At 38.2% G+C, this 12,546-nt stretch overlaps 2 protein-coding genes across 2 annotated transcripts in view; both read left to right on the forward strand.

The window, feature by feature from the left end:
- Nucleotides 1-263: 263 nt before the first annotated feature.
- nipal3 (NIPA like domain containing 3) lies at nt 264-6,513 on the forward strand. The gene is made up of 11 exons (XM_008399939.3): nt 264-497; nt 722-790; nt 1,134-1,305; nt 1,405-1,464; nt 2,531-2,676; nt 2,811-2,907; nt 3,019-3,154; nt 3,960-4,048; nt 4,173-4,236; nt 5,317-5,411; nt 5,500-6,513. Exons 1-11 carry the CDS (start codon nt 462-464, stop codon nt 5,685-5,687), a joined length of 1,152 nt encoding a protein of 383 aa, XP_008398161.2. The 5' UTR covers nt 264-461; the 3' UTR covers nt 5,688-6,513.
- A 704-nt stretch (nt 6,514-7,217) lies between these two features.
- rcan3 (regulator of calcineurin 3) overlaps nt 7,218-12,546 on the forward strand; it is a 44,096-nt gene continuing 38,767 nt past the window's right edge. The window contains exons 1-2 of the mRNA XM_008399936.2: nt 7,218-7,484; nt 9,124-9,366. Coding sequence (XP_008398158.1) covers nt 9,157-9,366 — 210 coding nt within the window. The 5' untranslated portion in view covers nt 7,218-7,484; nt 9,124-9,156. The remainder of the gene's footprint in view (nt 7,485-9,123; nt 9,367-12,546) is intronic.

A 12,546-nucleotide genomic window follows, 5' to 3' on the forward strand; every position in this document is an offset into this window, starting at 1 on the left:
GATATCTAAGGAAAAAAGACTATTAATGAAACACAGAAAACACATTGTGCTTAAAATGTACCTAAAGTAAATTTTATTTAAAATACTGCAAACCACAAAATTAAATTAAGATGTATAATAATAATAATAATAATAATAATAATAATAATAATAATAATAATAATAATAATAATAATAAAAGTTGTAGCGCAGGGTCCGCTGACCTCGCCGCCCGGCTGCCTCTCTGGCTGGTGAATGGTGCGAATCCTCTGCGTGCGTCAGTTCGTAGCCAAAAGCAGGTGAATTTAGTCCCCGGAAGTGAGATGCTTCTCGCCCCGAAGATGGTGTCTCCTTTATTATCAACGTCGAAAATCTCAAAATGAGCAGTAGATATTTATATCAAACGGGAAACAGCGGGAATATTTAACTGACTGAATGTTTATTGTACGTGTTATGAAAAGGCGCCTCTGAAAGTTAAAGATATGGACGTTCAAACAGAACAAGGAGACTCCTACACGGTGAGACCGCTTCCATTGTAACCATCATTTGTTACTAAAGAGTTGCTTTGTTATCTATTGGTGGTGCTAAAAGGAAACTCGGTTTTGCTAACTGCTACAATGTTACGACCTGGTTACTGAAGATAAAACGATGGAAGCAATAAACATCATTTCAGAAGCGACTTTCTGTTGTTATTATGTGGACATTTCTGTCTCCTAACTAAACTGATCATTTTGTTTTTCAGGATAATCTCATCGGGACATTATTAGCCATCTTTGGAAGTGTGATTGTCAGCATCTCTCTCAGTATTCAGGTAGTTTCTGCTTAAACTTCACCACTAAAAGCGTAATAAATCAGCTGTTTCATAATTATAATCCAGCCAGGAGCTTTTAATTTCACCGTGACATGCCCTCTTCTGTTCCTGGTGCATGTTTGACTGCATAACCCTCAGGGAAAGGCTGTGTTTGCTGAATATTTATCCGACAGACAGTCACGTGATCGTCATGCGTCACTCTCATTGTGTTGCTGACCATCCCATCTGCATTTCTTTTCTTTGGTGAAACTGTTTCACAATCTGCTTTAAGCTCTTTCTGCGAGTTTCCTGGAAGGTGTTTGTGTTGCTTTAAATTCATTCCCTGTTTTGCATTTCCTTGCAGAAGTACAGCCACGTGAAACTAGCAGAAACAAAGGAGCATCGCACCTTCTACAACACCAAGACCTGGTGGTGTGGTTTCGTGTTCATCTGCATCGGGGAGGGGGCCAACTTTGTGTCCTACGCCTTTGCCCCAATTGCTGTTGTCGCGCCCCTGAACGCTGTGTCTGTCCTGAGTGAGTATCGCTCTCTAAACATTCGCTAAATTGTAAAAAACATCCAGATTTATACCTTAAATTGTACCAAAAATATTTTTTTTTGTTAATGTTTTGCAGCAAGCTCAATTTTGGGTTTTTTATTCCTGCGTGAAAAATCTAAAGCAAAGGACTTTGCAAGTAAGTGGAACAAAGGTTATGCAGCTGCACAGATAACTCATGCAAATATTTCAGAAGTGCTGCTTTTTCATGCAAATCTAATTGCCCTCTCTTCTACTGGTAGTTTTTTGTTATGTGTACATTTTATTAGTGGAGTTTCAGTGAATGTGAACAACTCAAATCTGACCTTTCACACACACTTAACAGTTTATTAAATTACTTTGGAAACATCCTCAACTGACCTTTTAGACAATCCTAAAGTCCAATATTTGTTGAATATCTTATATTGGTGCTCATTTTTTTAGAATTTTGAAATTCAGAAAAAGCTCTCCAGTTAGCCATCATAAGACGACTTTTGATTTGTCTTCAATATGTAAACTTTAAAATGCAGATAAATATGTTGGACTCAGTTGTTGTTGTTTTTTCACTGATTGTGCGACCAAAGCCAGCAAGAAGGAAGTCTTACTTTTTCAGATGGGATCAGGTTGTTTTGCAGAGCTTTTATTCCCTTAATAAGAAAATTACTTTAAAAAAAATCAGATTTTTGTATTTTCTCGTGTTATATTTGCTGATATAGTTTGTTTTTTTAGTTGTTTTTTTTACTAATAAATGCATCAAAAAGCAAAACCAGAAATTGAACTATTTCTTTTTTAGGTAACCTTATGGCTGTGCCTGCATTCATATGCAAATGAATAATATGCAAATATTATCCGTGAAAATCATTATTTTCTGAAATAGACTTTTTCAGGACGCCACATACTTTAAAAGTGTGATTTAGATCACTAAACTGTAAAAACTAACTGCACTGCTTTCAAATTTTCTGATATTTATTGATGCTCCTGTGGAACTAACGTTGGCAAAAATAGCAAAAATGTTTCTGATCATACTGGAATTTGTATTATTTACAACCAATAACTGAAATTTATCATGTTAATGATAAATCAAAGGTCTTATACTAAGAAACCTTTCACAATAAGTAATAAACTAAGTGTTTGCACCCCTAAGTGCAAATACTGCAGCAGTTTAAACCTGTAATTCCTCTCCAGTCTGACTTGACAGATTGTTTTCTGTTTTTTTGCGTTTTCAGAGAGCCATGGCCTGGCCTTCCTCGGCTACATCTTCATTATAGGAGGAACGTATCTGTTTGTGTCATTTGGTCCAAACTCTCATGAGAAACTCAAAGCAGAGAACATTGTGAAGCACCTTGTTGGATGGCCTGTTCTCCTGTATATGGTGAGATATTTCCTGTAAATCATTGGCTAATATTCTGTAAACGGATGTAGTTTTTATCTCGGGTTCTTTCAGTCAGGCACAGTTGATTTTTGGTGTATTTCTGTATTAATTTAATGTTATTATCATCCTGACAGCTTCTGGAGATTATCGCATTCTGCTTCTTGTTGTACTTCTACAAACAGCGCAATGCTAACTATCTGGTTGTTATCCTGCTGCTGGTGGCTTTACTGGGTGAGTTTCCTCCTGTCTTTAAAATCTTGCTTTAATCGCACTTAATTAGAATAAGATTGCCACAGCAGATGTTGATTTTTTGATTTTATTTTTTTTAATCTTCTGGAACAGGCTCGGTCACAGTCATCACAGTGAAGGCGGTTTCTGGCATGCTGCTCCTGACTCTGGAGGGCGCCATGCAGCTCGACTACCCCATCTTCAGCGTCATGTTTGTGTGCATGGTGGCGTCTGTCATCTTCCAGGCCAGGTGAGAGGCAGAGACGTCAGAAATAATCAAAATCCATCAATCTTTGTTACAATTTACTACGATAAGTTTACTAGACGATAAACTGTCCCAAAAGTTATTGTGATAAATGATAATATTCTCATTTTGAGACCATTTTCAAGTAATATAATCGCAAATCAACAAACTTTAATTTATAACCAACTGGGAGACATTTTAGATATTATGGTAGTTTGTGTCTACTTTTCTAAAAATCTTATTACACTTGGAATAAAATAAAACTAACTTATAAGTAACTTTTCAACAAGATATAAAAGCTTGTTTTAAGTAAATAATTATTTATTATTGGTTTAAAAAGTACTAGTTCCATCAGCAGATTTTATTTTCTTACAGCAAAAATTTTTCCCATGTTTTAAATGAAACTGGAACTTTTTTTTAATCAACATTAATGCTTATGTTAAGACTTAAACTCGTGTATTGTGCTGAAAAGTTACTTGTAAGTTAGTTTTGTCTCAGTTCAGCGTACCGAGATGTCTGCACTAGAAACTTAGGCCAAAACTACTTGGCAGGAGTTTGTTTTTCAGTGAATACATCCTGAAGTCTCTGTAAATAAAATTTCCCTTAAAAAAAAGAGGCTAGTTGAGATCGATGCACCAGATTGAATTATTATTCCTTGATAGAGAGATATGAGAAAAACCATCATAAAAATGGAAATTATTCAGCTTGTTTTGATTTATGCTGCAATTAATTGATTTATTAATGTATTGCATATTGCTCCAGGGTTATGTGGTTGGTTTGAAAGCTGTTGGGCCTGCTGCTCTCTTCCCAGGTTTCTCTCCCAGGCTTGTAATCTGCATGACCCGTCGCTGGCCGCCTGCGTCAACTACACCTTCTCCACCATCTTTGCAGTGGTAGCTGGTGAGTCGCAGCTGCTTTGGGCCTGTAAACACGAGTCTAGAAATAAAATCTAACAACAATCTGCTTCAGCTGCTCTCCTTTTAGTCACAACACGTCTCAGAACTTCTCCTCTTTTCATCCGTAGGAGCCGTTTTCTACTTGGAGTTTCAGAAGGAAGATGTTCTTCACATCTGCATGTTTCTCCTTGGGTGAGTGGCAGCGTTCAGTATTCATACACTTTAAACCTGCTCACGTTTTCCAGTGGCAACTGCAAACTTCGGTGTCTTTTACTGATTAATGTAGGGAGATAAATAGTTTTTTATCAATTAATCGAATTTTTGGTTTTTGAAGAATCTGGGTTTATTTTTTTATCATTTCACCAACGCATTTTTTGTTAAAACCATAGTTAAATAAGGTATTTTATAGCTTTTATTTATTTGAACTTTGAATTCAGATCAACTTTATTATATAATACTAGGTCTGGCTACAATTTTTTAATTCTGAGAATAAAGTCACAATTTTACAATAAAACAGTCGCAGTACAAGAATAAATTCGTACAACAAAAAAGTCAAATAAATCAAAATAAAGTTGTAATATTACCAAAAAAAAGTCATAATATTGGGAGAATAAAGTAGCAATTTTACAACAACTCCAACATGAAAATAACAAATTAAAACAAGGAATGTTGAGAAGTTATACTTTGGCATCAGATTTACAGATAAGGAAATAATTAATCTTCTAAACACATCATTCACAAATATGCATCTGAATGTTGTTATAAACATGCCGAACCCATAGGGGGCAGTGTAGCACAAAGCTGAAACTCATGTCACACAATCAGATTGCGTTAAAACAACCATGACTTCCTGTTAAACAAGTTAACAGGATGTTATTTGAGTGGACAGACATATAGGTTTAACTACTTTTAAATAGAATATAAAGTTATTAGAACACAAGACGATGATTGGAAATCATGTCAAATATGTGGATATTATGCTGCATTATTTGTTGCACACTGTAATGCACAGAACCCTAAATTTTACTGCACACACACAAACACAAATATGAAGTCTTTTTTCAAATCTCCACTTTGGTTGGATTTTTTTATAAAGTTTTTATTGATATTAAATTGATTTTTTTGTGTAGATGAAAAGCCAAAACACATAAAAATACATTTATTTTCCCGAATATTCATCTGTGTGTGGACTAGGCCTGAAGCTGTTCAGGTTCAAGTTCCATCAGCATTTGAATAAAACTAAGAAGATTTTTATGTTTTACTTTTGAGCAGGTCTGCACTCTGTTTCCTCGGCGTCTTTCTCGTCACCAAATCCAGGAAGAAGGCGAAGATCTTTGAGCCGTACGTCACCATGGATGTGGCTAACGGTTTGTATTAAAACTAAACTTTAAGCTCTACAGTTGTGTAACAGTCAGGATGCGTTTTATCTTCTTATTTGCACGTCTTTCTGCTCAGGCGTGCCGACCATTCATGACAACGGCCTTGCTGTTCAGCCGGACTATAACGGCTCTTTCTCCTACGGCGCTCTGGTCAACAACGACGGCGTGGCGCCGGCCACTTTACCGGTCAACCTGGAGCACCCGACTGTGGCCGTGAGAGGCACCGATCCGCCTCATGGTCAGCCCGACCTGAAGACAGACTGAAACTTATCGCTGCCTCACATTAAAAAATCAACCCAAATGGACGGTTTCACCAAACCTTCTCGCCTTAAACTCTCACACATGCTTCCTGTTTTAAACCAAAGCTCGTCAGGGAAAAGCTTTTTAGTTACTGTGTTAAGTTCAACAGTTGTAAACGGAGAAAATCTGCCTCAGACTTTGGGATTTACTTAATTTCTGCTTGCTCACTTCTTCCCTGGAAATAATTAGCTTGTTTTGTAGCATTGAGGACGTTTTCCGTCTCTATAAAAGCACATGAGAAAGAGTCTGGATGAGCACAAACTGGTAAAGCTGGCTTATCTTTGTACATATTTTAATAACTTGTGAATTCTGCGTTTTGAAGACATTTGTTGATCTCAGAGGTACCAAAGATTGGCAGCAGAATGAAGTGACTTAATACTTTTTTATGTTGATGCTTTGTCATCTTTGATAAACTCGATCAGCAGTGAAATACATAAACCTTTTTATTCCAAGGGCTACGCAGCACATCACCTGTTCTTCCAGTAAAAGTGCAAACTTATCAAACTTCAGGGTTTTGACCAAACAGTGTAAAGTTGTAGCTGTACAGTTTAAGTGTCTTTACTTTGAAAATCTGCCTCTGACTCTGTTTTTAATGAAGTTTAAACTGCCTCTTCTTGTTGGGACCAGTTTCCCAGTTTGACCACTGTGTTTAATTTACTGTGATGTATTTATGAACTCTGTCTGGTTTTAATGTACATTTTTAAAATGAAGTTTGTTGCTGGATAAATTCAGGGTGATGATGGTGACTGTTAACTGTTGGTGTTTAAATAAACATCAAGCTTGAATATTTTTCAAGGAATTTACGTAATTTAAGCAAATAAGGGAAAAGTGTAATTTTTGTCAGTTTAAACTTTTCTAAGCATATTTTAAATGGCGCTTCTGGCGTGTTTGCAAAGTTATTTAGGGTTTACTCTTCTTCTCATTTTGTATTTAGTTCCTTATAATTGCCACCAACATAACTAAATGTCCTAAAACATATTTTGTGCAGCTTCTCTCAGTAAATGTTGACTTGATTTAAAAAAGTAAAATCCTTTAATTTTATTCTCACAAAATGCATTTGTGGAGAATAGATGTAAACCTTTTGGATCTGGACAGTTCCAGATGTGAGATTTGAGAAGCTTATGTAAAAGTATGAAGGGTTTGTCAGCAAAATTTAAGTTTTATTGTGAAAAACACTTAAAGTAAATACGATTGTTTGCATTGGTTTTGTAATTATTGGTTTTATTTTGTTTTGTGAACTTGCAAGATGCATAAATCTTAAATGTCGGTTTTATCATGAATTTCCCTGTGGACAGCTGAACAGGTGGACCCTGCAAAGTGTGATCAGTCTAAACATTTAAGCACATTAAGCTCATCTTAACTCAGCGGGAGGAGCAGTGGACAGATTTAACAGTTCACTGCTGTGACTCACTGACGTCCTTGCCGGGTATTTAAAGCGGTTTGCAGCAGAGCCACTTTCTGCCCCACGGCCTCCACCAATCTTGCTGCGGAGCGTCCTCCCCTTCGCGGCGGCCTGATTGGCCGCTGCGGGCCGCCGTCGGCGTCTGATTGGTTCCACCTGAGCCAGGCAGCGCCGGAGGAGTTTGCGCCGTGACCATGCCCCCAATGATAATCCACGGACAACAAACACCCACGCATCTGACGGCATCCACAAAAATAACAGCATCACCAATCCGATTGACTCAGCAAAGTGACGGGAAGATTCTGGTTTCCTTCCGTTTGTGATGGAGGGTTCTGGTCGTGTTCACTGACAGCGGTTCGGTGAGTGGTGATGATGACAGCAGCATTTGGATCTGACGCGGTCAGAGCAGGAACTTCACGCGGATCAGTGCAAACTTTGAGCTGCTGAAGCGACACTTTTAACTAAAAGCAAAACGCTTCCGACAAACAACCTGTCAGCCTCATTTCCGCTTGCCGCCGCCGTGCAGGAGTTGCTCGTTTTGCAGGATCCTCGCTGCACTCCTGGCTCTATTTTAGGTATTTTAGGACAGTGATGGTTTAATTCAAAGGTTGCGGTGATATTCGTTCTTGTTATTTTAAACCGCGTCCTCCTGGCGCGTTTAGACGTGCTGTAGTTCCTAAAATATTGATGAGCGTCGTTTTGAGAAATATTAGTTTATACCACTAGATGGCACCCGACTCTAAATCCAACGTTGACATTTTTGTTCCAGTGAAAGTAATGGGGTCAAGTAGCATCCAACGTTTTTCCTTTATGGCAGGAGAGTCAAACTCATTTTTATTTTTGGGCCACATCAAAAATCTGAATGCTCTGATAAAACCAGTTAAAATATCAGTAAACAGCTGTTCTTCCAGGATTTCGTGATTGTTTTAGTGCTTTTTTGCAATCAAAATTACAGATTTTGTGGCACCACTTTAGAAATGTTTGTAAGGAATTGTATTACTCACCGTATGAATTACGGACTGTAACTTGACATCCAGTAAGGCTGAGGCAGCAGTCACTTCAACTCAATGTTTTTGACCAACTTTGAGAAAATTTGCAGGAAAATCAGAAAAAAATGTAGAGATTTGTTGATTTTGTGTGAATTTTGCAGATTTGTGAAAAACTGAAAGGACTGTTTTTGGAGTCTAGAGGGCCACTTAGAAAGCTACAGTGGGCCAGATTTGGCCCACGGGCCTCGAGTTTGACACTTGTGCTTTACAGCCTCAAACAGATGCATCTCAGAAAATAATCATAATTCAATTCAGAAAGTGAAATTTGTTTTACAGGTTAATTGTTTTTAATGTATTTCAAGCACTTTTCTGTGGCGATTATTTATGACAACCGTACTGTTCACCATCTCTGTATAAAAAGAAAAATATACAGAAACATAGGCCTACTGAAAAATATACAATGCAAAGTGAAGGCATTAGTGTCTGGTTGGGGCTCCTTCTGCTTGAATTACTGCGTCCATGCAGCGTAGCATGGAGCTGATCAGGTTGCTTTATAACAGCCTTCAGCTCATCTTCCTCTCCAGTCATCCATACTTTCTGTGTGTCGTCACCTGGTTGTTGTTTTGCAGATTTTCCTCTTGCAAATGAGATCAAGATCTCAATTTATTTCCTTTATTTACCTGATTAAATAAAAAAATTAATTAAAAAAAAAACATTTTAGTGCCATTTTAATTTGTTGACATGCACCTGCAAATATTATTGAACACTTTTACCCGCCTTTAGATTTTTTTATTATTAAGATTCAGAAAATTCTTCACTCATATGCAGTTAAATCAAATGCATCAAAGTCCCACTATTGGCAAATCAGCAGAATAAGTGAAAAAGTAAAACTTTGGTTTAAAAACCTGCTGCAAAATCAACTGAATCTGATAAAATGACAAACGAATCAGTTTTTTTCACCACTTCCTTCTCACTTTCACACATTTTAATCTCTTGTGTTATTTTCTAGCTTCAGCAGCAAATAAAAAGGAAAAGATCCAGGATGCTGCGGGAGAACTTTAAGGCCTGGAGCAACGGGTCGGAGGCTTACAGCAGCGATCCCGAGGAGGACGAGGAGGAGGAAGAGGACATGGTGTTCGGCGAGAGCGACCAGGATGGCGTGGCGGACGAGATGATGGACCTGAGCGACCTTCCCACCGCACTGTTCGCATGCAGCGTCCATGACGCTGTGTTTGAGGACGACATGCACAGGGTGAGCCGCTGCTTTCTGCTCCACATTTCTGATGTGTGTGTGTGCGTGTGTGTGTACCTGTGTGTGTGTGTATATGTGTGTGAGAGTGTTTGTTTGAGTCGTGCATCAATTTATTTATGTTTGAATCATCTCGTCTGCTGTTTTAGTCGATCCAAGATTGAAAATCCCAGCAACACGTGCGTGGTGTTACTCAGAGCTTATGCTCCTGTCTCAAGCTGCCCTGTTGATCTCACACAAACACACACACACACACACACACACACACACACACACACACACACACACACACACACCTGATGCTGCTAAAATTTATTTAGCAGGAGGCATGAATGCAGGTCAGCGGATTACAACATGACTTGCACAGAATCACGAGCCGCATTCAGGGCTTAATCCATCTGTCAGTGGATATCATTCCACCATCAGCCCAGGCTGCATGTTATTCATCCCCAATTATGTCTGTGCTGCAGATTTCTCTGCAGGCTTCGTGTACAAACCCACGCACATGCATGTTGCAAACAGATTTCTGCCTCTCGAGGATGCTTTCTGTTTGGTTTTTTTGTCACAGCTTGATCAAACTCCTGAAGCAGGAAGCTTCGGGATCATTGGATCCCGTTTTCTGGAGGAGGATGCAAAAGAAAATACTAGTAATTTTCTGCCCTCTAATCTAATTATGCTGTCCTGAGATTCATCATCCTTCCAGCTGGCATCCTTAGACCTCTTCTCTTTCCGTCAGGTCCATCCATCTCTCCAGCTCGCCTCCCGCATGACAATATCTCTCGTTAACTTTCCTCCTCCTCTCCTTGATTGATCCACTTTTTGTTGAAATACAAAGCAGAGAGGCTAATTTTGGCTCCTGCACAGAATCCCTTTAACTGAATCACTCCTGCTTTGTGAGGTTGTGTTTGTGCCCCCGTTGCTCCCAGCCGTGGCGCCCTCCTCTCCCCCGTTCCCTCCGCTTGTTTTGCCTTCTCACTTCATTACGATTCAGGCTCCAGCTTTTAAGTGGAAATGACGCCCACACACACACTTCAGATAGAAACATGTCAATGGAGAATGCTCTGTATGTTTCAGTCAAACAAGCTGCTCTAAAAATAGAACTTGAGACGTTTATTCAAACTTGGTAAATGATGACAGCAAGCAGGGATGAGAAAAGCAAAAACACTCAATCTTACCGAATATTCTGGTTTAGCTTCTAGTGCAAATATCTTGGAATAAGACAAAACAAAACCAGATTATTTTACTTATAAAAAGAGATTTTTCACATTTTAGGTGGAATAATCTGCCATTAGATCAATATGAAGGAGTTATTCACTCAAAACAAGCTACTTTTCAGCTAGTTTTGTCTTATTTTAAGACAACAAAGTACTTGGTAAGATTTAGTGTTTTTGCTGTGAGAACATACAGTTGAATCCAGAAGTTTACATACACTGTATAAACTTTATTTTTCTCACATGTGAAGGTGAATCAGACCAAACTTGTCTTGTTTTCGGTCAGTTGGAATCACCTGAGCGGTTTGACGGCTGGACGTTCCCATCATGTCTGTGAACCAGATTTATTCAACTCTACAAATCTCTGATATCTTGACTCATTTATTTTGTTGTCAAACGCGAAAACAGTTTGTTCCAGGAGTGACCTAAAAATCCACCCGGTTAACTCGGATGTTTCAGTTAACCTTACATAACTTTTTACATGACATCATCATCTGCGATAATAATCATCCTGTGTAAACTTTTGAATTTGAAGACGTTAAATGATGGATATGTGACTTATTCTCTCTTAGCCTAACCAACCTAAACAAGAGAAGTTTTGTCTGGTTTAACTCCAGACAGCAAAAAAAAAACAAAAAAAGTTTTTATTATTATTTCTGGTTTAAAGTGCAAAAGAACATAATGAAGATGTTTTCAGCTTCGCTCATCTTCTTCACATAAACCCTCTCAGAGACTTCAATGTTTTTCTGTTTGCTAAAACATGACATCTAGTCCATTTCTTCTGTGATGAGCAAGAACATTGCAACCTACATATTTTGTTTGTTTGTTTTGTTGTTGTCTTTGGGCTCTTGGCTTTCTTCCAACACAGACATCACCTTCTGTGTCTGCTCTCAAAAGGCTGCATGCAGGCAGAAGGACGGCCTGTTTCTGTAATCACACTCTTTTAGAGGGAGGTGAAGGGAGGTGAAGGGAGGGGCAGGCGGCGTACGGGAAGCAGAAAGTGCCCCTGCGTCTATCAGAAGTTCTTTGCACACTTTGTGTAAAAGCCTCTTTGCTTTCTGTTGCATCGGCTCAGTTTTACTCTTTATTGCAGCTTTTTCTTCCCTTGACCTGCATTGAGCTGAAGCATAGACGCCCTTAACGTTCTCTGTGCTCCAGATCCTGCATCAACCCAGTGATAAACATGGGCCTGTTGCTTATTTACCCATTTACATGAACTCTTGTGGTCAAAACAGAGCTGCAGCACAACACACAATAACGTGAATTATTACCCAGGCCTTGATTATTATTTTTTTCTTTCCTCTCTAAAATTGTATATAAATCTTGTGGTTTTTATTTTTGTAATGTTTCAAAAGAGTCAAATATCTGGATCTCCACAGAGTTTGGGAAAGTTTATTTTTCAAAAAGATGTAATTTTAATTTATAGCTAATAGATTTGTGCTATCTCGTTGTATTTTAACTAAAAGGTAGATTCATTAATGTCTGTCCAAAACTTTAACAAACCAGAAGTTTACCCACAATATTAAAAAAAACATGTACATTTTTCCTTCACTGTCTAAAGGTAAATTAGAACAAACGTCTCTTTTTATAGGTCAGATAAAATTACCAAAATTATTTCTATTTGCTAAATGCCACAATAATGAGAGAAATAGTTATTTATTTATTAATGTCTTTAAGATCTTAAAAGGCAAATGTGCGTATGGCGGCCTATAAACCTGACCAGGTTCCACCGGTTCTGTCAGGAGGAACGGACCAGAACTTCAGCAAATTATTACGAAACGTTTGTTTAAAAAAAAAAACCAAAAGGTTTCAAACAGTTCAAAGGCAGAGCAGAGGAAATGTTTGTAACCTGAGGGGGGGAAATGATTGTCTGTTTATTTAGTGCATGTAAACTTCTGATCTCCACTATATTTTATAGCAGACTTAATTAAACATTAATTTAGGATTTATTATGTTCCTTATTTCCAGCATC

This window comes from Poecilia reticulata, chromosome 22 (genome assembly GCF_904066995.2).
Source record: "Poecilia reticulata chromosome 22, P_reticulata-male-v2, whole genome shotgun sequence".
NCBI classification, from domain to species: Eukaryota; Metazoa; Chordata; class Actinopteri; order Cyprinodontiformes; family Poeciliidae; genus Poecilia; species Poecilia reticulata.

Excerpts from the sequence above, each read along its gene's own strand:
- nipal3 (XM_008399939.3), top strand. The coding sequence starts at position 462 with ATGGACGTTCAAACAGAACAAGGAGACTCCTACACG. Across the intron at positions 1,306-1,404 it reads GAACGCTGTGTCTGTCCTGA|CAAGCTCAATTTTGGGTTTT; the intron begins GTGAGTATCGCT and ends AATGTTTTGCAG. Across the intron at positions 3,155-3,959 it reads TCTGTCATCTTCCAGGCCAG|GTTTCTCTCCCAGGCTTGTA; the intron begins GTGAGAGGCAGA and ends CTCTCTTCCCAG.